The sequence below is a fragment of the Bufo bufo genome, chromosome 3 (genome assembly GCF_905171765.1).
Source record: "Bufo bufo chromosome 3, aBufBuf1.1, whole genome shotgun sequence".
Lineage (NCBI taxonomy): Eukaryota > Metazoa > Chordata > Amphibia > Anura > Bufonidae > Bufo > Bufo bufo.
In genome coordinates this window covers 189,914,218-189,941,317 of record NC_053391.1, presented here as the reverse complement: position 1 = coordinate 189,941,317, position 27,100 = coordinate 189,914,218, and the positions used below count along the sequence as shown (strand labels likewise).

The 27,100-nt window shown below is 43.8% G+C and overlaps 1 protein-coding gene across 1 annotated transcript; it reads left to right on the top strand.

Moving 5' to 3' along the window:
* The first annotated feature begins 1,721 nt into the window (after nucleotides 1–1,721).
* TMEM183A (transmembrane protein 183A) lies at nucleotides 1,722–25,755 on the top strand. Its single transcript, XM_040423856.1, has 8 exons — nucleotides 1,722–1,941; nucleotides 8,220–8,309; nucleotides 8,951–9,103; nucleotides 12,163–12,319; nucleotides 13,959–14,139; nucleotides 15,687–15,770; nucleotides 18,498–18,653; nucleotides 25,002–25,755. The coding sequence occupies exons 1-8, from the start codon at nucleotides 1,878–1,880 to the stop codon at nucleotides 25,185–25,187; spliced, it is 1,071 nt and encodes a 356-aa protein (XP_040279790.1). The 5' UTR covers nucleotides 1,722–1,877; the 3' UTR covers nucleotides 25,188–25,755.
* Nucleotides 25,756–27,100: the final 1,345 nt, after the last annotated feature.

The window sequence follows — 27,100 nt, the reverse complement described above, 5'->3', positions numbered from 1 at the left end:
CCCATAGAAATGAATGGGATCACCGCGGCAGTCGCAAGAAATCCAACACGGCAGGTGTCGTGCAACCAGTGTAACCCTTGCCTAGTCTGCAAGCACGGCCACCACTGATGAATTGCAGCGTGGTCGTAACCATGGAAATGAGCAGTGTATAATGTGATGGAAAAATTAATCCAGCTAATAAAGGAGGCAATATGGACATTCACAATACATTAGTAAGTGCCTTGTATTTAAAGGAGTCTACTTTGGACATAGTAAACTGTTATCACTGTCCTGTAGGTGACATAATTCACAGTTCTGACCAATTACCTGTCAGAAAGTCTTAATAACATTAGTGGTGCAGACAATTACTATATCACAGACCGCCACGACTTTACTGTATATAATTAAAAATACCCATATGTGCCAAAACTATAGGCAGCGTAGGGCACTGGAATAACCAGGAAAATATCAGGCCCTGAATATTTCCCTATGCTCGGTACCCTGCCTAGGAACGGAATGGCCGCCCCGATGCCGTATCCGGAACCTCCTATATGCCCTAGGATAGCCCTGACACAGGGATAGATAACCACCACCGTATTTAATGATAAAAGGTACTAATATACCAAAAACTAAAAATACATGGACTAACAAGCCCACTTTCTCCACATGATAAATGCCACTTGCTGAAGTGAGACCACCCCTTTAACTGCAGTACCAAAGACAGCCAGTGGACATGGGTGGTGCTCTTTCTGATTGAAATTTAATGGAGTTCTCCGGTCATTTAGCCTAACTGGTATTTGGTGCTGACCTGTGGAAGGAAGATGTTGTTTTATATAGTACTCACCCATCCCTTGCTCCGCCAATGCTGCTCAACTTCACTGCGCTCACACACCTGATGTGGCCGCTTCTTCTCCTGTTCAGCTGCATTCACTACTATTAGGCAGTTGAACAGTTAAAGAAGCGGCCACGTCCAGGCAGAAGAGCCACATTCTGTGTGAGCGCAATGGAGACATTGGAAGAGTGAGGGATAGGTAAGTACTATGAGAAACATCTTCCACAGGTTGGTAGTGAACACCGATTAGGCTAAATAACCGGCGAACCCCTTTAACAAATACCAACTGGGCGGATATTTGAAACTTATCTAAAAGGTATTGGGGGAGATTTATCAAAACTGGTGTAAAGTAGAACTGGCTTAGTTGCTCATAGCAACCAATCAGATTCCACCTTTCATTTTCCAAAGGAGCTCTGAAAAAAGAAATGTAAAATCTGATTGGTTGCCAGTTCTACTTTACACCAGTTTTGATAAATGTCACCCATAGTCACTCTATAGCAACCAATCACAGGGCATTTTCATCACTTGTTGAGCCGTTCGAAAAAGAAAGCTACCCTGTGATTGGTGGTCAACTTTTGTTTTCTTTCATAAATCTGCCCCTATCTGTTAATTTTATTTTGCCACAGCTAAAAACTATATTTAATTTGATTGGTCCATTCGCCTCTCCACTTATTTCAGCATACAACCGCTCCATAAATTTTACTTGCTCCTGTTTGCCATCGGCTACCACGTGACATTTCGACGTCACTCGCGACTCTTCTAACATGGACCCGCCCCTTCCTGAAGACGCGCTCTCTGGTAAGGAGTACCTGACCCGCGCAGGCTTCCATACAAGCAATTTGCCAACCACTGTAAGCCAGTGATGGCGGGCGGAAGAGAGAGAGGAAGATTACTTCCAGGTTGCATGGAACCGGAGTGACGTGTTCCATGATGGCAGAAGACCCCGGCGGATCTCACTTTCTTTTCCCTCCGCTCTCATCGTTCCCCCGTGGTCTGTAGCTATGGCCTGGACCGATTTTCCCTTTCCTAGAGTCTGTTTGACGTCTGCCCTTACTAAGCCGCAACCATGCCCCGGCGAGGGAACAGAAAACGGCTGAAATTTCGGGCCGACGATGTGAGCTCCCACACAGGTGAGAGGCGGAGAGCACGCTTGCAGCTGTCACCTCCTGCTGTACGTTACGGGCCTGACCGCTCACGCAACCAATCACATTTCAGCTTCCATTGTCGGGTGGATCTCGGGAACATAAGATGGAATATGATTGGTCGCTTTAGGCAACTGCTCCATCTTTATTATTTCCATCCCTTCTGGTAATGTCGTGTTCTCTGAGGTTGTCTTGTATGGATTCTGTACCCTTCATACATAATGCACTTAGAAGGCTACGTTCACACCACACAAATCACAGCGGTCTATAGACAGACAAGGGACCGTTTTTAATGGCCATTTTTCAGAAATCCGTCTGTGAAAAAAAGTGACTATTAAAAATTGTGTGGTGTGTTTTATTTTTGTGTGTGCCTTAGGCTACATTCACACTGGTGTTACTCATTCGGGCAGGGGAACAGCCTGCCGGATCCGTAACTACTGTGTACATCCGAGAGCTGCCGGAAGTCCGCCCGGCCCCAGTCACTATAAGGCTCCAATTTTGCGGAACGGGTGCGGACCCATTAATTTTCTACTGGGACGGAATGGATGCGGACAGCACACAGTGTGCTGTCTGCATCCGCATTTGCGGAGCGCGGCCCTGTTCTTCAGCTCCGCAACAGATAGAACATGTCCTATTCTTGTCCGCAGCTTGCGGACAAGAATAGGCATTTCTATAGGGGTGCCAGGCGGGTGTGTTGCGGATTCGCAATTTGCGGGTCCGCAACACACCACGGACGTGTGAATGGAGCCTAATCGGGAGCGGCGTAGATCTGGCTGCAGCACGGCAAATATGCGGAGAGGCAGCCAGACAAATACCGCTGCACGCATAGTAAATGGGACCAGGCAGACTTCCAGTAGCTTACCGATACGGATGAGTAGCGCCAGTGTGAAACGGGCCTAATACCGTATGCAGGTCGTATTGAGGTTTCTGCTCAGTATCTCCCCTCTGTAACTGGAGGGGGAGCAGCAGGATGCCCAGATGTTGACCCCTATCCTCTCCTGCACTTGTCACTGGTGTCCTAACCTCAGGGGGGCGGTGTGGTTTCTTTTTTATCCACTCCCCAAATTAATGTGGATGTCCCCAATTTTAGGCTCCATTCACACGTCCGTGGTGTGTTGCGGACCCGCAAATTGCGGATCCGCAACACACCCGCCCGGCACCCCTATAGAAATGCCTATTCTTGTCCGCAAGCTGCGGACAAGAATAGGAGATGTTCTAGCTTTTGTGGAGCTGCGGACCTGAAGATCGGGGCCGCGCTCCGTAAATGCGGATGCTGACAGCACACTGTGCTGTCCGCATCCATTCCATCCCAATAGAAAATGAATGGGTCCGCACCCATTCCGCAAAATTGCGGAACGGATGCGGACACATTTGCGGACGTGTGAATGGAGCCTAACCCCTTATGATATTTATTTTCATTTATTTGTGGATGATAACGTCCTTGAGTTAATTGTGCAGCAAACTAATTTGTACGCCACACAGTTTGCTGTACAAAAGCCCACGTCTATTAATGTAAGATGGTGGACCCCCACAAGTGTCCCTGAAATAAAATAAAAAATTGTGGCTTACCCTGGACATGGGCATCGTAAAAAAAAAAAAACTCTGTCCGATCCTATTGGGCTGCGAGTACTGTCCACTCAACCCCTGTGTTTACAGCAGTTATGTCCCGTAACCGCTATGAAGTCCTAATGCGGTTCATGCATTTTTCTGACAATTCCCAAGTCCCCCCCAGAACTGACCCAGCCTTTGACCGCCTAAATAAATTGAGACCCCTTATTTCCCTCCTTACAGATTTATTCTTGAAATTATATACCCCTGAAAAAAATGTATCCGTTGATGAGTCCCTTTTTAGTTTTAAAGGCCGCTTTTCCTTCCCACAATATATTCCCTCCAAGCGTGCCAGATATGGGGTAAAATTGTATAAGGTGTGCGAGAGCACAACCGGCTACACCTGCAGTCTATCTGTTTGAGGGCAAAGACTCCCAACTTAACCCCCCAGGCTGCTCCGAAAATATTGGAACCTCAGGCAAAATTGTGTGGGATTTATTGGTGCCATTCCTGCACAAAGGGTACCATGTGTCACCGATAAGTTTTACACTAGTATACCCCTTTATAAATCCCTCCATGCTGCAAACACAGGGGCTTGTGGGCCAGTCCGTAAAAATAGAGTTTGATACCCACAACCGCTGGTCTTCAAACGTTTGGAGAAAGGAACATCCTTCGCCCTTGCAAGTGACCAGCTGCTTGCCGTGAAGTGGAAGGACAGGATGGATGTCTACATGCTGACCACCGTGCACGCAGACACCACAGTGGCAGTTAGGGAGAGGGGGGCTACGGCGGACAAGCACAAACCGGTCTGTGTGACAGACTACAATAAATTTATGGGAGGTGTAGACCTCTCGGACCAGGCGCTTCAACAATACCGTGTGAAGCGAAAAAACAGGGCCTGGTATAAAAAGGTAGCAATCTACCTCATCCAGATTGCTACCTACAATAGTTTTATTTTATTTAAAAAGTCACAGGGAAACCTCAACTTCCTCGAGTACCTGGAGGAGGTGGTTGAGAGTCTCCTGTTTGAGTCCCCCGCACCTGGGCAAGCCTTGGAATCGGAGGACGTTCGACGCTTCCAGAACGCCATTTCCCTCACCCCGTCCCTGCCACTACCAGCAAAACTTATCCACAGAAAAGATGCCAGGTGTGTAGCAAACATGGAAGGAGGAGGGACACCCGGATTTACTGCCCCAGTTGCCCATCACAACCAGGCACCTGTTTTGAAACATACCATACGGTTGCGAATTACTAATTTTATTTAATACCAAAAAGAACGGGGGGGGTTCAGGAATTCAATTTATTCTCATTTTCTGTTTAGTTTGTGGGCTTTCCAGGGAGGGAGGGATCCCTTTGGGATGGGTCGTGGAGCTAAAAAAAAAAATTCAGACATTGGAACTAATTTTACCTTTTCTGATTTGTTTCCTTACATTTTGGAGCGTACATCTTCATTTTCATGTGCTCTGTAGAAAAAAAATCTGTCTTTAAATTGACACTTTTGTATAAAAAATGAAAATTAATTTTTTTTCACCTTCTTAGCATTAATTTCCTTTAAAAAAAACTAGTGGGTCAAAAAACTCATTACACCCATAGATAAATACGTTAAGGGGCCTAGTTAAAATGGGTTCACTTTTAGGGGGTTCTATTATTCTGACACTTATAAGCCTCCGCAAACTTGGCTTGTTGCAGGAAAAAAATATGTACTTCAAAAAAATTTTTATTTTATGTTAAAATGTAAAGTCTCCTAAATACAAAAAAAATTTCCTTTTTTTTTTTTTTAAGTGCAGCCAAAATAAAGATGGGGAAATATATTTCTGATAAAAAATAATGAATAGTATGTATGTGAAATATTGCAGTTGAAAATAGGAAAATGTGCCAATTTTTACTAATTTTCCTAAATATCTTTTTTAATAAAGATACGCATATTTTATCGGTAGAATTATACCACCTAAGTAAAGTACAATATGTGACGAGAAAACAATGTCAGAATTACTTTGATGTGCAAAACCGTTACAAAGTTATTCTAAGCTAAATGACACGTGTCGGATTTCCAAAATTTGGCTTGGTCTTTAAAGAGGACCTTTCACTAGTTTAAAAACTAAAAACTAACTATCAGTGGGCAGAGCGGCGCCCAGGGGTCCCCCTGCACTTACTAGTATGTCTGGGCGCCGCTCCGTTCGCCCGGTATAGGCTCCGGTGTCTGCAGCTCCCTCTGTTGTACTGGGCGGAGTTTTTGTATTAGGGTTGTCCCTTGCTGCAGCGCTGGCCAATCGTAGCGCACAGCTCATAGCCGTACAAAAGAGGGAGCTGCACACACCGGAGCCTATACCGGGCGAACGGAGCGGCGCCCAGACATACTAGTAAGTGCAGGGGGACCCCTGGGCGCCGCTCTGCCCACTGATATAGTTAGTTTTTAAACTAGTGAAAGGTCCTCTTTAAGGCCCAAACAGGCTTGATCACTAAGGGGTTAAAGGGTTTATCCGGTTTCAAGAGAAAACTGGACAATTCTGGGGATCAGCATGTAATAAAGAATAGTTGATTACTTATCTGATAGATCGCATGTCACCGCTTCGGGTCTCCCAGCTGCAGCGGTGACATAATCTTGACAACATGTGACCGCTGCAACCAATTACTGGCTTCTGTAGTGCTTTGCTAAGTCGGTGATTGTCTACAGAGGTCACGTGTTTTCGACATGACATCACTACTGCAACTGGGAAGTCAGAGCTCTGCCGGGAGAACCGGAGCGGCGTGGGATCGGTCAGGTAAGGATCAACTATTCCCTATTATAGGTAGATCCACTGAGTTAAACAGTTTTCTTTCAACACCAGACAACCCCCTTTAATCTCTTCAATGCGCCTGAGGCGGCAGGACTCATCTGGGGTAATGCTGGTGGATTAGTGGGTCCAACATCCAAACCTAGTGACAGGCTCCCTTCAACTGAGCCATGGCAACTTTTACAGATCCCATTGACTTATAATGGGTGTAACGGATCTCCTGGCACCCCGACTGGGTACCTCCGTTGATGGATGCTCCTAGTGCTTCCTGAGGACTCCAAGCTCTCCACTTGACACCGTAAGCACTGCCGACCCCACGAACCGCCGCAGCTTGGTTGGGATCCTACACCCACCCTGGGCTCAAGACCAGGATCCAGCTTCCAGTGGGTAGAACTGTGTTGTAATCCCAGGGAAGTATAATACCGATAGCAATCCCCAGAGTAAATATAGCTGTTCCCCTCCCCCACATGTGAGATGAGACTCTATGTTGAGGGTAAAACAGAAACGGACTTTATTGAAGACCAACTCAGTATATTTACAGTTCAAGAAGTCTAACATCAATCAACCATGAACGGCATGCAAACAGACACCCCCCCCCCCCCTTCAGTATCTTAATGAATGAATTGGGAGAGAGGAGACACATGTGATGGGATTATCTCCTGAGTGTATCATAGGGTGATCTACTCATCTACACCGGAGTCGGCTACTCCTAGAGTCAGCTATCTTAATCCCGTCACTAACACAATCAGTAGGAGTCTCAGTGCAGAGTTAACCCTTTTTGTGTTGCTGGATTCACACCCTGCACCTTTAGTGGGCTATAGGAAATATGTGGCATATAAACTCCACACAAATCAGGGTTCATAGTTCCTTGTAACCCCAAAAGGTCTGAGGGGGTGTCCATAGTTCTGGGTCCGTAGGAAGGAGGCTAGCCCTCAGGCTTCTCCAGCAGCCCCAGTGATGGTTCAGTCCGTGACAATGGGCTCCACTTTTCCACATCCTGTAGACATGATGAACTTATCGGGTTTTTAGTACTTTACTCTTTTAACACCATAAAAACTCTGCCAATACAAAAAATTGTTGAAGCCCAACAGAACAGACTAGCAGCAGTGTGAACAGGACCGTATTCCAAACCTTCTACAGTGAGATGGTTCTAATAGTAGGACATAAGGATCTTTATCTGGTTTCTAGTTTAGGTAGCGCCCGTTCAAGCTGAATGGGGAGCGACACACATGGGCACACAACTGCAGTGTCTGTCACAGTTTCTTGCAAGAAAATTTAGACTAGAACCTTCAGAATCACAGGTGCATATCCATGAAGCAAACATGATTATAAAAAACAAAATGGCTGCACACCATTATATATACAAACAATAGAGCTAGGAAATGGGGGTCATTCTAGATAAGTGGTACAATACCGACTATAAACGAGTAATGGAAGCTCTTAGCGCACATACGTGTCGGGCCCATCTACCAGGCGTCAAGGTGGCTTCCACAGATGGGTCCCTTTCACTAAAGATACTGCCTCACTTTGGACTTACTTAAGCCTACAATATTCAGGGCAGTGTAGGAACCAGCTACATACGTACTCTGCTCAGAAGTCCCAGGTAGATGGGCGCGTTCAGTCTAAAAGAGGCGCTACCCTCAATATATTGCAAGAAAATTTAGACAGTATTTTACCACTTCTATCTAGAATGACCCCCATTTCTTAGCTCTATTGTTTGTATATATAACGGTGTGCAGCCATTTTGTTTTTTGTCAGTTTCTTGTCCTTTTCAGGTTTGTGCCTGATAAACTGTAAAAGTGTTATATTCTCCTGTCCGCAGCTGCCGACAAATCCTCATTTCACGGCTTTCTGTGCCAAGTGTGCACCAAAAATCCCTGCGAATTACGGTACTCAGCCTTATTTCTGACTCGACTGATAGAATTTTGTTTATTTTTTTTCTAGTTACGGTGGCGGATTTTGCCAACTCGGATCCGGCTGTTGTGAAGTCTGGACGTGTGAGAAAGGCGGTGGCCAATGCTGTTCAGAAAGAAGGTTAGTGCTGACGGCAAAGATGATCTGAGCCCTGCGACTTATATAATGAATCATTTCTGATAGTGTTATACTGTAAACTACATGTTGGAGTTCCCTGTTAACTTGTATTTTAGGCTTCATGCTGGCGACCGTATGTATTTTGCTGCCTGCGTTGCATCCGTTTTTGTTTTTTGTCGACCTTGTCTTCAATAGGTTTATGGACTACATTTTACGGCTAAGTATGGAACATTTTCTGTCTTTAGCACGACAGACATACAGATGCAGAAAGATCACGGATCATCTGTGTGCTGATCATGTCCGATACGTGGTCACATGAACCCATTGAAGTCAATGGGTCCACACAAAAAAGCAAAACCGATGCAACATGGACGTCGTGTGCATGAGGCTTTACAGTATGACATTAACCCAGACTAGGGTACGTGCCCTCCAGCTGTTGTAAAACTACAACTCCCACAATGCCCTGCTGTAGGCTGTTTGGGCATGCTGGGAGTTGTAGTTTTGCAACAGCTGGGGGGCCGCAGGTTGAGCATGCCTGGTGTATGTAATCGGATTGTTTCTCACTTCTCAGCAATGGAATAGTAAACTAAAGCAACTGCGCTGACGATGGGTAAACTAGGTAAATGTTTGATTTTCCTCTTCAGTGAAAGCGCTTTGTGGCCTGGAGGCCTCTCGGGTGCCCAGTGAGGATGGTTTGTCCGGATTATCTGAGAATGGCAATGATGAGAGCTGTGATGAACTGGAGGAAAATGCTAATGAGACCTCGTTCAGGAAAAAGAAAAGTAAGAAACAAAAAGGTAAGGAAGGAAGAGATTTATTTTTTTCCTTGCTTTGGATTTCTGTTCCCTTCTATTTCCATAATGTTCAAATCCCCCTCCTTCATAGAAGGTTTGATGGTCAGATAGCAGCACTCGGGTTCGGTATAAAAGGGCTTGTTTTGTGACTAAATAATAACTTATTCTGCTGGCTCATTGAGCTATATAATCACATGGCATTGTAGTGTATGCGGATTCTCCGCACAGATATTGCTGCCCCCCCCCCCCGCTGTTCTCTCTACCTTGTGTCCAGTGCTGGTGAGAAGGAGCCTTTTGTGGTGCGCTGGTTATTAGGGTCCATTCTTGCGACCTTGTGTATTTTGCGGTCCACTAAAAATACGGAATACGTCTGCGTGGCGCCCTTTACAGGGCGCCCTTTACGTCTGCGTGGCGCCCTTTACAATAGCTGTCCACTGAACATAAAGGGATGGCATATCCTAGCTATAAAGTAGAAATGAAAGGTAATGAAAAGACGACCAAGGGGCACCATAACAAGTATTTGACAGTGTTTGTATGTGTACAGAGTCTGCCTGTCTCGGGCCCCGCACTAGGCATATACTATACATTCGCCACCCTTGGCTAAATTGCCAGACTATAAAATAAAATATAACTTTTATTACTACAACTAAAATAATTAGTGTTGTACTGTGAGTAAGTGCAACCTTAAAACGAGGTGGCACTAGTGCAGATAGGGACTGCAAAGTGTACACTACCTACAGGAGTCCTGCTATTTCTGCTCACAACGAACTGCGTGGACAGTTTTGTTCACTGACATTACTGATAGCATGTGCCGCTAGAGCTAAACCTCTAAAACCTATTCACTGCCCCCCAACATGTTTCGCCAGTAACCTGGCTTCATCAGGGGTAACGGGCAGTTCGTTGTGAGCAGAAATAGCAGGACTTCTGTAGGTAGTGTACACTTTGCAGTCCCTATATGCACTAGTGCTACCTAGTTTTAAGGTTGCACTTACAGTACAAGACTGGTTATTTTAGTTATAGTAATGTGTTATATTTTATTTCATTGGTTGTTATCTGGGGCAAGTCTGGTAATTTAGCCAAGCGTGGCAGATGTATAGTAATTACTTATTGTGTTACCTAAATCCCCAGATAGGGTCTCTTTTGTTAGGATTCCGCACTAAGCATAACACAATGCTGCTTTTACCCAGCACTTTCCTGTAATGTTTGCTTTCAAGGGGTTTTCTAGGATAAAGCTTTTATCTCCCAGTGATCCTAAAGTGTCCAAAATGTAAACTATGTAAGTACTTAAATTGCCCATTGCTCCCCTGTTTTGAGGCATTCCTAGCAGTCACGTGACTAATCTTCCGGCGTTTATCTCCGGCTGTGATGATGTCCGGTGTACTGGTTAGGCTGCGTTCACATTACAGTTATTTGGTCAGTTATTTCTATGAGTTAGGGTCCATTCACACGTCCGTAGTAATTTTGCGGAACAGGTGCGGATCCATTCATTTCAATGGGGCCGCAAAAGATGCGGACAGCACACCATGTGCTGTCCGCATCCGTAGTTCTGTTCCGCGGCCCCACAAAAAAAAATAGAAATGTCTATTCTTGTCCGCAATTGGACAAGAATAGGCATTTCTATCATGGGGCCGCAATCTGCAATTTTTGGACCGCAAAACACTCACGGAAGTCTGAATGGATTGTGAGCCAAAACCAGTAGTGAAGCCTCCTCAGAGATCAGGTATAATTTTGATTTGTACCTATTCTGTGTTTTTTGACACACACCTGATTTTTGGCTCACAGTAAGGGTACTTTCACACTTGCGGCAGGACAGATCCGACTATAATGGGGGCGGAGCTCCGGCGCAGCACGGCGAAAGGCCGCTGGACTAAAAGTCCTGCATGTCTGACTTTTTAGTCCGGCGGCCTCTCACCGCGAACTGCCGTACTGCGCCGGAGCTCCGCCCCGTACCCATTATAGTCAATGGGGACGGAGCGGCGGCACGGCGAAATAGCGGAAGGACTGATCTGACAGGGTAAACAGCCTGTCTGATCCGTCCTGCCGCAAGTGTGAAAGTAGCCTGAAGCCTCTTTCACACGACCGTATGTTCCTTTCTTTAATTTCCATTGTTTTTCCGTATGGCATATACAGTAATTACATAGAAAAAATTGGTCTGGGCATAACATTTTCAATAGATGGTTCTGCAAAAACGGAACGGATACGGAAGACATACGGATGCATTTCCGTATGTGTTCCGTTTTGTTTTTTTTGCGGACCCATTGACTTGAATGGAGCCACGGAACGTGATTTGCGGGCAATAATAGGACATGTTCTATCTTTCAACGGAATGGAAAAACGGAAACCGAATGCATACGGAGTACATTCCGTTTTTTTTGCTGAACCATTGAAATGAATGGTTCCGTATACGGCACTCAAAAAACGGCCCGTAAACAAGGAAAAAATAAATAAAAAACTGTTGTGTAAAAGAGGCCTTACTGATCAAAATCACTGACCAAGTAACTGAAGTGTGAACTAAGCCTTACATGTCCTGGTGGCTGATATTCACAGCCCGTGTATAACCTATCATGAATGAGCATGTGAGACATACTGAAGTTCTGTCCTTGGCTTCTCTTCCCCAGTCCCATAGAATTGAATAAAGCACCAGCACACATGCATGACAATTGCTCCAGGGACTTGGAAACACCGTTCTTGTGATTGGTAGGTTCCCAGTGGTTGGACCTCAGATAGGGGATATGTTTTTCTGGTGCGACAACCATTTTTAAATAGGTTGTCCCATCTCGCTAGTTCTAGGTGGCTGGGCTTATGGAAACAGCCAAGCGGCGCTTCTCTATTTCCGTAACTCCCATTGTAGTGAATAGGAGCTACACACACCGCATGGAAGAACCCCCAGAGTTCTGGTAACAGTCACTACTACTGAACGAACTAGTGTTCTTTTTTTTGTTCCCATCCCTTACGTGCCATGTATGTATATGTACGTATAAACATTTCTTTCCTTTTAGTAGTATTTGCTATGTGTTCTCTGAATATTGGGACTCTATTAATGAGATTACGTTCCTCTCCAGAGAGCAGCCCTGCAGACGGAGTCGACTGTCCCATTGACATCTGGCTTGTACTCTCCTCCTACATCCGACCGGAAGATATTGTGACGTTTGCTCTTATTTGTAAGAAAGCTTGGACCGTTACTTGCACTGCTGTCTTTTGGATGAGATTGTACAAAAGGTGTGATAAGCAGTGTAGAATATTAATGACCTTAATCATAACCTCACATAGTAATGATCTGTAGACCTGGCTGCTTTATGGGAGCGTCTAGAATTGCATTATTGGCCTTTTCTGTGTGTGGTACTTCTGTGCAGTGTACAAAATGTATCGCTATATGGTAACAATACAGGCTGTCATTCTGGGCACATGAGCACAGATCCTTCGGGGTATGGTGAGCTCTCATCAAAATTTACCGCTATATGGTAACAATACAGCCATTGGCACAGGCTGTCATTCTGGGCACATGAGCACAGATCCTTCAGGGTATGATTATACAGAATGAAATAAGAAAAGTACAGTTCAGATGTGCCAGATCTCCTCTCTGGGAGGGTTTTATGTGCGGTTTGGGGTCTCCTTATTAGGGATCGACCGATTATCGGTTTTGCCGATATTCAGGATTTTGACCGTTATCGGCATCTATTTTGCCGATATTCCGATAACGTATGGGGAACACAGATCGCGCTGCTGTCAGCGCTCTCCGTGTTCCCTCGGCAGCACAGGAGAGAAGGAAGCAGTGTCTCCCTCCCCCTGTCATGCTGCTGCCGCTGCAGCCAGTGAGAGGGAGGAGGACAAGAGAAGGGGAGGGGCTGTGGCCGCTGCGCCACCAATGAAGAGAAATCTCTCATTCATTAGTTCATATACAGGAGGCGGGAGCTGGCTGCAGAATCACATAGCCGGCTCCCGACCTCTGAACGGTAGCTGTGATCCGCGGTAGTTAACCCCTCAGGTGCCGCGGATCACAGCTACCGTTCAGAGGTCGGGAGCCGGCTATGTGATTCTGCAGCCAGCTCCCGCCTCCTGTATATGAATAAATGAGAGCTTTATGTTCATTGGTGGCGCAGTGGGCCCCCCACCCCCACCCCAGTATTTAAAAACATTGGTGGCGCAGTGCGCCCCCCCCCCCCCCCAGTTTTAATCATTGGTGGCAGTGGCCACAGGGTCCCCTCTCCCCTCCTCCTCCGATCAGAGCCCCAGCAGTGTAAGCCTGGGGCTCCGATCAGTTACCATGGAAGCCAGGACGCTATTGAAGCCTTGGCTGCCATGTTCAGCTCCATGTTGCTGTGTGCACAAAGCACAGAGCAGCAGGGACAGTGTAAGGTCCTATTCACCCTGATAGAGATCTATCAGGGTGAATAGGACAAGGGTTCTAGTCCCTAAGGGGGTTAAAAGTTAGTAAAAAATAAACACCAAAATATTAAGTATAAATAAAAGATTTACAAAAAAATAAAAATACACATTAACAATAAAATTATTCATTTTCAGCAGATGTGTAGGATTTTTTTTATTTTATTTTTTAATGAAATTTCACAGAATATCGGTATAAATTATCGGCCTGAAAGTTCACAAATTATCGGTATCGGCCCTAAAAAATCTATATCGGTCGATCCTTACTTCTTATTCTCTTGTATTGTTGGGGGTCCCTACATCCCGTTCCTCATGATCCAAGTGATATGCCATCATTTGCCCTGGCTGGAATGCACCTTTTCTCTTGTTGTAACACTTGCCAACAAGCTAATGCATGAAAGGAGACATTCAGCCACAGGATTGATGTAAACGATTCATCGATTTGGTTTTAATACTACATTTCTTGTTTTTTCAGACATTATCACACAAGCTCCTACCTTCCTGTTCGTTTGCTTCCAGGGTGCATGTACAGGCTGCGCTATCTGCGTGCATGTGTTATTCGTTCCTTATTCCACATGTACGAGCCGTTTTGTTCCAGGGTGGCTAAAAATCCTTCATTACCGGAATCGACTCCTAACACTTTGTTAAATTCCAAAGTAAGCTGAGTGGTTTTGTATGTGCTCTTATCGTATGCCTCAGTGCATTAGAGGATGCTGTAGAGAGTAAGGGCTGAGACTAATTTATTGGGGGTTGTACATGGGCTATAAGAGCACAGATCCAGGATTTAGTGTCAGTCTGTACTTGATTAAAGGGCTTTCATGTGACCTATTGGAACCCTAGCTCCTAATAATGGTCCCGATCCTCGGACACTGTAAAAGGGCTCTTAGTCTGAAGTCAAGTGTTAAGGTGCATTTACACAGGCCGAGGACCAGAAGATTGTCGAGAAGGAAACGTTGCTTCCTAACAGTCAGCTGTTTGTTAAATGGAGGTGAAGCATTGCATTTACATGCAGTGATCACCTCCACAGTATGAGGACAAGTGATCGCTGCTGCTATTGCTCTTCCTCGTGCAAAATCCATGCTCCTGGGTAGTGTTGCGCGAACTTGTGTTTTAAGTTCGGCGTCTAAAGTTCGGGTTCGGGTTATTGAAGAATCGCGTTGTGGATTCTAAATTCTGTTATGGTCTGTGGTAGCGGAATCCACAACGCGATTCTTCGATAACCCGAACTTTAGTCGCCGAACTTAAAACACAAGTTCGCTCAACACTACACCTGGGCAGCAGTGTTCTGCTAAGGGTACTTTCACACTAGCATTATCCTTTTCCGGTATTGAGTTCCGTCCTAGGGGCTAAATACCGGAAAAGAACTGATCAGTTTTATCCTAATGCATTCTAAATGGAGAGCAATCCGTTCAGGATGTCTTCAGTTCAGTCTTTTTAACTTTTCAGAACGGAGATAATGCTGCGGTTTTATCTCCGTCCAAAATTCCGGAACACATGCCGGATCCGGTATTTTCCCATTCAAATGCATTAATGCCGGATCTGGCCCGAAGTGTTCCGGCAAAACGGATCTGGCATTGCAGTCTGCACATGCTCAGACCGCAAAAAAGGTGAAAAAATAAATGCTGGTTCCGTTTTTCCGCATAACACCGGAGAGCCGGATCCGGCATCCGTCTGACAAATGCCGTCAGTTTGCATACATTTTGACGGATCCGGCAGGCAGTTCCGGCGACGGAACTGCCTGCCGCAATCCTCGTCCGCAAGTGTCAATGTACCCTAACATGATCTGAAGACTGAGGTGTCCGCACAACCAATCATTTCACCCGATGAACGTTCGTTCATTGGGTGATCTGCAGCACCTTTAGACAGGCAGATTCCTACGAACGCTTGTTCCCGATAATTAGCCCATATATTCAGGCAGTGTGAATCCAGCTTAAGGCTTCATGCACACAACCGTATGCATTTAATACAGATACTGGCTTTGTGCCTGATTTTTGATGATAGAACTGCGTATTCCTGTCCACAAACTGGACAAGAATAGGACATGTATAATTAGCTGAAAGGTCGTGGGGATGCAGGTCGGACCCAAAATAGTCGTGTGTATGTAGCCTCATATATATGAGATCTTGGTTTACAGCTGACCTTTTCTGCATATGTGACATTAAATTTCTTTGTCATAACTGGTACATTTATGTTTTAATTTCAGTGTCTACTTTTCTGGTGTAAAAAGGTGGAGACTGGAAGCAGACCTCAGCCATTGTGGGAATTTAACTTCAAATTTAAGAAGCTGGTATGCCAGTTTACTTACTACATACAATCCAACTTGTGTCCATTTATGAATTAATGAAGAGTTGCTGGCGGCAGTGGTCAGGGCTAGGTCCATCTAATAGGTAGAGTGGCATAGGTTGTTCGTTGTGAGACACGATCCGTGTGATTGTGAAGCTACATCCATACATAGTGCAAGGGTGTACATTATCGGGCACAAAATCTTCCTGTTTAATATACCCTTACCTGTTGGTCATCATTCTCTCCATATAAGTATAGGGAAGATAAAGAATCAAACAGACCACAACTGCTCAGCATGTGCCGCGTGCTGAGGGCCCTAACAGTTTTTGTTAAACATAGGCCTCCAACGAACGTTCGTAGTAAAGCTAGTTAGCGATCATCTGGTGGTCTAATACTGCCTCGGATTGCCCGATGAACGAGCTACGGTAGTTTATCGGGCAGTCCAGATCTGTCAGCATTCTGAAAGATCTAGATTTGCCGGCAGCAAATCGTGCTGTGTAATCACAATCTGCTGCCGGCACACCGCTGTCCTGCATGGGGATGAGCGATGGCGTAGCGATCACTCCTCCCCATGCTGTGGAGGACATGTAATAACAGCGGTGTCTTCTGCTAGCTATCTGGCCACTGCCTGGAGGGAACGCTTTCCTCCCAATAATCGCTTGCTGCATCAGGGTGTCTAATACACCCTTAATTGGGTTGTCCGGGTTCAGAGCTGAACCCGGACATCCCTCCATTTTCACCCAGGCAGCCCCCTGACTTGAGCATCAGAGCAGTTAAATCGCACAGGGCGAAGGCATTTTTTGGAGATCCGGTGACATACTGGGGCTCTCCATGGGGCTGCCAGGAACTCCGGTGATGTCCCCGGTACTGATGGGCGGGATTTAGCGCTGCCCTAGTCAGTAAAACGACTAGGGCAGCGCTAAAGCCCGCCCATCAGAGTTGGTGACGTCACTGAACACACTGCAGGGCGGAAGTTTCCACCCGGCAGTGTGTTATTGCAAACAAAAGAACCCGTGCTCTGCGCGATCTAGCGCAGGGCAAGGGAGCGCATCGGAGCATGAGATGCTCCGATGCTATCCTCAGGAGGGCTGCCTGGGTGAAAATATGGGTATGTTCGGGTTCAGCTCTGAACCCAGACAACCTCTTTAAAGGAGTTGTCTCGCTTCAGTAAGTGGCATTTATCATGTAGAGTAAGTTAATACAAGGCACTTACTAATGTATTGTGATTATCCATATTGCTTCCTTTGCTGGCTGGATTCATTTTTCAATCACATTATACACTGGTCGTTTCCATGGCTACAGACCACCCTGTAATCCATCAGTGGTGGTCGTGCTTGCACAATATAGGAAAAAGCACTAGCCTATGTGCGCTCCCATGGTCCTGACCACCAGAGAGGCTGATGCTTTTTCCTATAGTGTGCAAGTATGACCACCACTGATGGATTGCAGGGTGATCTGTAACCATAGAAACGAGCAGTGTATAATGTGATGGAAAAATGAATCAAGCCAGTAAAGGAATCAATATCGATAATCACAATACATTAGTAAGTGCCTTGTATTAACTTTCTCTACATGATACATGCGACTTACTGAAGTGAGACAACCCCTTTAAGGCTACTTTCACACTGGCGTTTTGGTTTTCCGTTTGTGAGATCCGTTCAGGTATCTCACAAGCGGCCCAAAACGGATCAGTTTAGCCCCAATGCATTCTGAATGGATAAGGATCCGTTCAGAATGCATCAGTTTGCCTCCGTTCCATCTCCATTCCGCTTTGGAGGCGGACACCAAAACGCTGCTTGCAGCGTCTTGGTGTCCGTCTGAAGAAACTGAGCCAAACTGATCCGTTCTGACACACAATGTAAGTCAATGAGGATGGATCCGTTTTCTATGACACAATCTGGCACAATAGAAAACTGATCCGTCTCCATTGACTTTGAATGGTGTTAAAGACGGATCCATCTTGGCTATGTTAAAGATAATACAAACGGATCCGTTCTGAACGGATGCAAACAGTTGTATTATCTGAACGGATCCGTCTGTGCAGATCCATGACGGCTCCACACCAAACGCGGGTGTGAAAGTAGCATAAGTCTTACCACTGTATATGACCTAGGCTGTAAATATGCCACGACTAAACCCTATGACATACTTTCTTCTACAGCTACAATATTGTACGGCCTCGTGCACACGACCGTTGTGTGTTCTGCAGTCCGCAAACCGCCGACCCGCAAAACACGGATGGCGTCCGTCTGCATTCCGCAATTTGCGGAACGGCACGGTCAGCCATTAATATAACTGCCTATTCTTGTCCGCAAAACGCGGACAAGAATAGGACCGGTTATATTTTTTTGCGGACCACGGAACGGAGCAACGGATGCGGACAGTACACAGAGTGCTGTCCGCATCTTTTGCGGCCTCATTGAAGTGAATGGGTCCACATCCGAGCCGCCAAAACAGCCGTGTGCATGAGACCTTAGGCTGAGTGGACATCTACAGTGGAGGTTCCTGCGGGAGCCTCTGCCTCCGATTCTGGCAGAAATAAAGGAGGAAATGCTGCAAAATGCCTGTACCCGCTCCACAGCTCATTAGACCCCATTGTAGTGAATGGGTTCTGACGGGTGCTGGCGCAGTCCGGCATATTCCAGAATCTAGGTGCACTAGCCAAGCATGGAGTGTTTATACGATGAATACGAGGTTTATAGTACAATTAACAACGGTTTTCTTTGTTTAGCCTCTAAAGCAGAAGAACCATTGTCTTAATGGACTACAACCCCCTGCAGAGTACAAAGAAGTCCATTTTAACCCAGACCAGGACTGTTTCCTTTTTCAAGTTACCACTTTAAATTTTATCTTCATCCCTGTGGCAATGGGCATGACACTAACTTACGTAAGTAATAGTCATATGATTATTTTTCCATGTTATCCATTCTGTTCCAGAAAATACAAAAGGCTACTTAGCTGCATGTGTGGCCATGAGCCTTATGGGCTGTGTCATTGTCATCCATGTTGTTCAGCATTGTGTGCTGGTCAAGGGAAGCTGTGACTGACGTTGTGCTCTTCTCACTAGTGGGAGCATAAAGTAGTGACAGCAATGCTGGTTTCAGTGGTGTATCACTCATGAGCTAAGGGTAAGTGTTTGGAGAGAACCTACTTTATAATCCATTGCAGCATGGACTTGGAAAAGAGTCGTGGACGCCTAGAAGATTGACATTTATTCATACTGGCTGTCCCCAGCCACCTACTGGTGACATTTGTTTTCACCTTAGGAAGCCAATGGCAAAGGAGAAAACTGCCAGTCATCAGCAGGTGGACGGAGAGAGCAGGAGCATATAAATTACCATGACTCTTCTCAGGCATCCGTGACTCTTTTCCAGGCCTAGGCTGTGATGATTATGAAACTGGTTCTCGACATTTATGACTTACTTTTAGCTGATGAGTAGCTCACCACTGAAATCAGTACATCTGTTAATGCTTTGAAGGGGTTTTCCGAGACTGATGAAATACTGATTATCTATACTCTGGATAGTAGGGATCGACCGATTATCGGAAGTACTGATATTATTGGCTGATATTCAGGATTTTATACATTATCGGTATCAGCATCTAACCTTGCCGATATACCGATAATGCCTATAAAGCGAATACTAGTGAGCGCTTCCATTATGGTCTTCTTTGATGGGGCCCATGCTGCACTGTCCTGACCCTGTACGCGGGCCGGAGAAGACAGGGGAGCGAGACACCGGACCCGGAGATGAAGAGGAGCCGCGGCGCATGAGAGGTGAGCATTTTTTTATTTTTTTATTCATCTGAGGTCTGTTAGGGGTTAATAAAGGTCTGATCTGAGGCCTGATGGGGTTTAATAAAGTCAGTGAGGAGGGGGGATGGTGTGGAAATTGCCATTTGGCACTAGCATATTATAAATGTAAATTATAAATTGACTACCAACTAAGGGCTTTATTAATTTATGATATACCGTACTAGTGCCAAATGCAAATTTCCACCACCTCAGTGACTACCAACTAATATAATATATATTATAAGATATAAAATATCGGTATCGGCTCTAAAAAAATCTAGATCTGTCGATCCCTACTGGATAGGCCATCAGTATCTGATTGGTGAGAGACTCCTGCAGATCAGCTGGTTGGGAAGGCAGTGGTGCTGCTGTGAGAGTTGCGGCCTTCTTGCAGCTCACCAAGCACAGCGCCGTACATTGTATAGCGCCTGTGCTTGGTATCGTACTCAGCCCCATTCACCTCCATGGGGCTGAGCTGTGCCTAGGCTATGTGACCGATAAACGCAATGTCACTTGGCCTAGGAAAAGCTGAGAGAAGGCCACGGTGCTACTGCGAGCACCACTGCCTTCTCAAAAAGCTGATTGGCGGGGGTTCCGAGGGTCTGACCCCCACCAATCAGATACTGATGCCTATCCGGAGTATAGGTCGTCAGTATTTTAATTCTCAGAAAAAAAACCTTTAAGCTTCCATCAGTGAGGGAAGGATAAGCTAGATGACCTGAAGCAGGTTCAATATAGGCATGCCATGGAACATGTTACAATCTATTTATTTCTGGGGGGTTTTATTTGTAAAGAGTTAAAAGCTATGGACACCTTTTGGGGACAATTGTTTGACTTCATCAAAAAATTAATGTTACTGCTGCAGGAGCATTATGCATAAAACAATCTTTAGTTTCTTCACATACCACTGTTTTCCTTGAGTTACGGCTTTCTATAGCGCCTGTGCTTTGTATCGTACACTGTACATCGTACACCCCTCAAGTTATTAATTTACAATATAAGGACCTTCTCAAGATGGCTCCTCTGCCAGTTCTGAGGCCAAAACTGCTTTCCCTCACTTCCCATACGCACTTGCTGTAGCCAGCAGCTCCCTGCCAGCCAATCAGATTGGATTACTGAGACACTCCTCCTCACTCTGAAGTCTAATGCAGGCATGCAGTGTGAAGGACCGCCCCTCCGTCTTCTGTTTATACTAAAGGGAAGACAGACAAGCCATAGCAACTGTATTTTAAGGGAGCAGTGGAAAGGGACAGGGGACATTAATAAAAGCTGTTATTATAAGGTGATAATTACAGATCTTTTGAGAAGCATTGACAGACTAACTCAGGTATACATGCCTAGCTCTAATAAACTAGCAAATAAATAAAAATGACAGTTACCCTTTTAGTTTCAGAGTATTCATTCTAGTTTTACAGTCCCATCGTATTGCTGTTCTGATGGCTATGTGTAACCCTCATCTCTAAACTCCTGATATCTCTAAAAGTCCCTTTTACATGGGACGGCAGAACAGCAGATTGCTGGGAATTAAGCAATCGTCTGCTCTTCAGTAGAGGAGAGCGCTGCATTTACATGCAGCAATCTCCTCCACAGTATGGAGAAGAGCGATCTCTAATGCCATCACTTGTCCCCATACTGACTCGTTGTTAGCCATCAGGAGATCCTGTTTACACAGCACAATCTGCTGCCAGTAAATGATGTTTGTGTGCACAAGCATTTCGCTTGTTGATCAGAAAATCGGCGATAAATTTACACCGCCCATTCTTTGGGATTCCCGACCTCTGTAAAGGGCCCTTTTAACACTCATTTGGTTATCCGTTTGATAAGAATTTAGCTATAAAGAATGCACTTTGTAACTTCAACAGAGTCGCCTTATAAGTGGAATTATTATTTGGATTTGTTAAATTTGTACCATTCTCCATTGTGTGCCCCCATACATACTTACGAGGTCAAGGGAATTTGTTAAATGGTCTTTACGTTCTATAAAGACTTATACAGTGGCATGCAAAAGTTTGGGCACCCGTGGTGAAAATTACTTACTGTGAACAGTTAAAGGGGTTGTCTCCTCTTGCAGTTGCTAAGGCGAGATGAGACACGGTCCCAACCACTAGCTGTCCGATAAACAGCAGAGTGCTCCGGCGCTTGCTGTTTAACCTCTTCTATTCCGGGCCAGTTTTCGCCTTTCTGCCCAGGCCATTTTTTGCAAATCTGACATGTCACTTTATGTGGTAATAACTTTGGCACACTTATTTATCCAAGCCATTCGGAGATTGTTTTCTCGTGAAAAATTGTACTTCATGAATTTCATACATTTTAGTCAATATATTTCACCTTTTATTTATGAAAAAATATATATATATTTACCAAAAATGTAGAAATTTTAATTTCTCTACTTTTTAAAACAGTGATATCTCATAGAATATTTAATACTTAACATTTCTCATATGTCTACTTTATGTTGGCATCATTTTGTAAATGTCATTTTATTTTTTAGGACGTTAGAAGGCTTAGAATTTTAGAAGCAATTAGAAAATTTCCAAAACCCACTTTTTAAGGACCAGTTCAGTTGTGAAGTCACTTTGTGGGGCTAACATAGTGGAAACACCCCTCAAGGTATTCAAAACTGATTTTACAAACTTTGTTGACCCTTAGGTGTTCCACAAGAATTAAAGGAAAATGGAGATGAAATTTGTAAATTTTACTTTTTTGACAGATTTTCCATTTTAATCCATATTTCTTATTTAACACATGGAGGGTTAACAGCAAAACTTTATATTAGCCTGATTTTGCGGAAACACCCCAGATGTGGTCGTAAACTGATGTAAGGGCACACGGCCGGGCGCAGAAGAAAAGGAGCACTGTATGGTTTTTGGAAGGCAGATTTTGCTGGACTGCTTTTTAGATGTCATGTCCCATTTGAAGCACCCTTACAGTAGAAACTCCCAAAAAGTGACCCATTTTGGGAACTACGGGATAAGCTGCCAGTTTTATTGGTACTATTTTGGGGTACATTTGATTTTTAATTGCTCTATATTGCGTTTTTTGTGAGGCAAGTTAACCAAAAAATGTCAGTTTTTATTTTTTACAACATTCATCTGACAGGTTAGATCATGTGCTATTTTTATAGAGCAGGTTGTTACAAATGCAATGATATCAAATATGTCTACTTTCTTTGTTTAAGTTTTACATAATAAGGCATTTTTGAAAAAAAGAAAATGTTTGTCTCCATTTCTGAACACCGTATTTTTTTTATTTTTCTGCTGATCGTCTTGTGCAGGGGCTCTTTTTTTTGCAGGAAGAGTCTGCGTTTTTATTGGTACCATTTTTGGGTACATATGATTTTTTGATAATTCATTATTACCCTTTATGTGGCAAGCTGACCAAAAATTGGGTTCGGTCATGTGACATTTTCATTACGCACGTGGCAAAACCTAATATGTATACTTTTTCTTATTTGTTTTACACAATAATAGCATTTTTGAAACCAAAAAAATGTTTTAGGGTCTCCATATTCTGAGAGCCATAGTTTTTTTTTATTTTTATTTTTTATTGTTTGGGCGATGGTCTTAGGTAGGGTCTCATTTTTTGCGGTATGAGAGGACTGTTTGGTACTATTTTGGGGGGCATATGCCTTTTTGATTGCTTGGTGTTGCAATGTTTGTGATGTAAGGTGACAAAAAATGGCTTTTTTGGCACTGTTTTTATTTTTTATTTTTTCTACTGTGTTCACCTGAGGGGTTAGGTCATGTGATATTTTTATAGAGCTGGTTGTTATGGACGCGGCGATACCTAATATGTATACTTTTTTATTTATTTCACTTTAACACAATAATAATGGCATTTTTGAAACAAAAAATGTTTGTCTCCATGTTCTGAGAGATAGAGATATATATATATATATATATATATATATATATATATAAATAATATTTTAAGCTATTTAGTCCCTACATGAGAAATTTGTTTGTGGGATGAGGTCAGTCTTATTGGTACCATTTTGGGGACATACGCCTTTTTGATCACTTGGTGTTGCACTTTTTGTGATGTAAGGTGACAAAAATGGCTTTTTATTTTATTTTTTACAGTTGTTTTTTGTTATTTTTATGGTGTTTGTTGGATGGGGTGGATCATGTGATATATTTATAGAGCCGGTCGTTACGGACGCGGTGATACCTAATGTGGTGTATTTTATTTTTTATTATTAAATCAGGGGGAAGAAGCTTTTTTTTTTTTTTTTTTTTTTTTTTTTTTACTTGAAACTTTATTTTTTGTAAATTTAAAAACACTTCCCCCCCCCCCCCCCCCCTTAAACTTTATTTCTGTCCCACTCTGGGACTTCAACTTTTGGGGGTCTGATGCATTGCCTGTTAGCGTATTACACTAAGTAATACACTAACAGGTTGCCTAGGAGACAAGCCTGGGGCTGGATCTCCTCGGCACCCGTAGAAAGCAGGTCCCCATGCCGTGCAAGGCATTGGGCGGCCTCTGCACAGCATGACCTGCGTACCTTTTACTCTTGCCTGTAAACTGTAGGCTACATTGGTTGTTAATGTAATAAAAAATTTTAAAAAGCTGGTACGGACTCCACCTCGCCCCAACCAAAAAATGTAAATGTCATCGTCGATGTAACATCCGTACCTGCGTATATTCTCACTAAAAGGATTGTTAGTGGAGTTCACAAGTTTCTTCCCACCATGACATGAACATGTTAGCCAGCGACAGGGATCAAAAGAAAAATGGAGTAAGAAGGTAGTTAAGCACATCTATAATACATTCAGAGCTCCTCTGTGTATTTGCCATATTTATATAGATGGTGGGACCCTGCTGTGATGGCCAAATTGTGCAAGAATATAAGGATCACATTATTCATGAATATGAGGTGTCCCAATTAAAATGGTCAATATTTCCTTTCTGTCTCTGATATATCCAGGTGTTTGAGGACCAGAGGTTATAGATATTCGTCCAGCCATTCACACAGTCTCTCATTTAGAGACCCAGTGCAAGTTTTTTTTAAACATTCCCTTTGTCAGTTCTGATGAAGCTGAGCCCTTTTGTCCTTTGCGGGATTCCTACAGGACAGTTTGTGTCAGTCCTTGTCCACATTTTCATTTTGTAACTGACGCGCTGTCCGCATTTTCTTCGGAAAATACACATACCAATTGATTTGAATTGTGTACACATCAGTATTTTTTTTTTTACTGACCGTGGGTCAGTGAAAATATCACTGAAACATGCACTACTTTGGTCCATGACGCGGACCAAACACACCCATCATAGTCTGAGTCCATGAAAAGTGAGGGCAACTATATTTTTTGTTTATTTTAGCTTTCATTTCTAGGTTTAGGTTTCTTTTTAAAAGAATATCCTATGAATGTACTATGGCTTAATATTAAATGTCATTTAAAATTATTTATATATAAATATATATTTTTTTTCCTCCAGTTGACTATAAATGTCAGTACGGATATGAGGCACCACCGTGTAAGACTGGTCTTTCATGACTGTCCAGTGTTAAATGGCAAGAAACCTCGTGGAGAACAAGGAGTGCAGATTGTTTTGGATCCTGTACACAGCGTCCACCTCTTAGACTGGTGGCATCCACATTATCCCTTCTCAACCATGGCCTAGTGCTAGAACATCTATTTGTTTCTGTGAGCCATCTGAACAGAGACCAAAGAAACTGAAATATTAGACTGGAGACGCGGTGTGATTCTCAGTATACTAGCGGACACTTATTTAACTGCCAAAGTTCAAGAATAAATCTTTATTTTCATGTCAGGATTGAAAAGAGTTAATATCTAATGATTATCATGATCAAATATTGGTTTTACTTTTTCCTCTAAAAAAGTATTGAAACGTTATTTTAAGTTTTAGCTACTTGTTGCATTGTGTGTGACCAAGTGATTGATGCTAATGGGTTTTACTGCTGTAATATTCACCATGGAGAATCTGGGGTAGTCCTCCAGATTCATTATAATCAGGACAAGATTAGTGATCTCCAATGTGGTTTTACTTTATTATTTTATCACATACTTACCGAGCAATTTTATATATCAAGGGAAAATGGCTGTAAGTGTTTATGGCTCCTTTCACACGGGCGAGATTTCCGTGCGGGTGCAATGCGTGAGATGAACGCTTTGCACCCGCACTGAATCCGGACCCAGTCACTTCAATGGGGCTGTTCAGATGAGCGGTGATTTTCACGCATCACTTGTGCGCTGCCTGAAAATCGCAGCATGCTCTATATTCTGCGTTTTTCACGCAACGCAGGCCCTATAGAAATGAATGGTTCTGCATGCGATTTTCACGCATGGTTGCTAGGAGATGATGTAAGTAAATTGATAAGTCAATTTACTGTATTATTTTCCCTTATAACATGGTTATAAGGGAAACTAATAGCATTCTTAATACAGAATGCTTACTAAAATGGGGCTTTAGGGGTTAAAGAAAAAAAAATTAACTCTCCTCATCCTGTTATTCGCGCAGCCGGCATCATCTTCTTTCTGGACCTGCTAAAGACCTTTGACGTAATCAGCGCAGGTCCTGCTGAATAAAGATTTCTATCTTTATTCAGCAGGACCTGCGATGACGTCACCACGTGGTGAGCGCGATTATGTCATCAAAGGTCCTGAAAAAAGATGATGCCGGCTGCGCGACCAGCAGGATGAGGTGAGTTAATTTAATTAATTTTTTTTAACCCCTAAAGCCACATTTTAGTAAGCATTCTGTATTCAGAATGCTATTATTTTCCCTTATAACCATGTTATAAGGGAAAATAATAAAATATACAGAACACCTAACCCAAAGAAGAAGTCCGAGTTCGGGTATCACAGTCCTTCTTTTTTCTTTATCACGCGTGTGCAAAACGCATTGTACCCACGCGATAAAAACTGAACATCGGAATGCAATTGCAGTCAAAACTGACTTCAATTGCGTACCTACTTGCACAATTTTCCCTAATCGCAGACGCAACGCCTCCGGACCTAATCCCGACACGCTCGTCTGCAAGGGTACAGCCACAAGTGCCATAAAAGCTGTGGATTCTCCATTCCAGGAGTTTACAGTACAAGCAAAGTGGATGAGATTTTTAAAACCTTATCCACACAGGATTAGAATTTGTGACATGACTAAGGCCTGTTTCACACTTTCGGTGTGGCTTTCAGGTTTTGGGATCCGGTTGTCTTGAATCTAAACAATACGGATCTGGTATGAAAATCATTGCAAGTCAATGGGCGACAGATCCGTTTTTTTTTTCCCTAGCAAAAAACCCCACATCCATTGACATGCATACATTGATTTTCATACCAGATCCGTTTTTTCTGTTTTGCAGATTGGACACAAAACAGCTTGCAACGGTTTTGTATCTGGTAAAAAAAAAGGGAACGTAATGCATCCTGATCGGTTTTGTCTCCATTGATAATGGGGACAAAACTGATCCATTTTGACTTCTGCCAGATCTCAAATTCGGAATGCCACAACACAGATGTGAAACAAGCCTAAATAAGAAAGTCCTTCTGGCGAAGTCACGTCCACTTCTTTTC

Bases quoted from the DNA above. Each gene is read 5' to 3' on its own strand.
- TMEM183A (XM_040423856.1), top strand. From the start codon at position 1,878: ATGCCCCGGCGAGGGAACAGAAAACGGCTGAAATTTCGGGCCGACGAT. The intron at 15,771-18,497 runs GTATGCCAGTTT...TTCTTTGTTTAG, and splicing joins ACTTCAAATTTAAGAAGCTG to CCTCTAAAGCAGAAGAACCA. The intron at 18,654-25,001 runs GTAAGTAATAGT...TTTTTCCTCCAG, and splicing joins TGGGCATGACACTAACTTAC to TTGACTATAAATGTCAGTAC.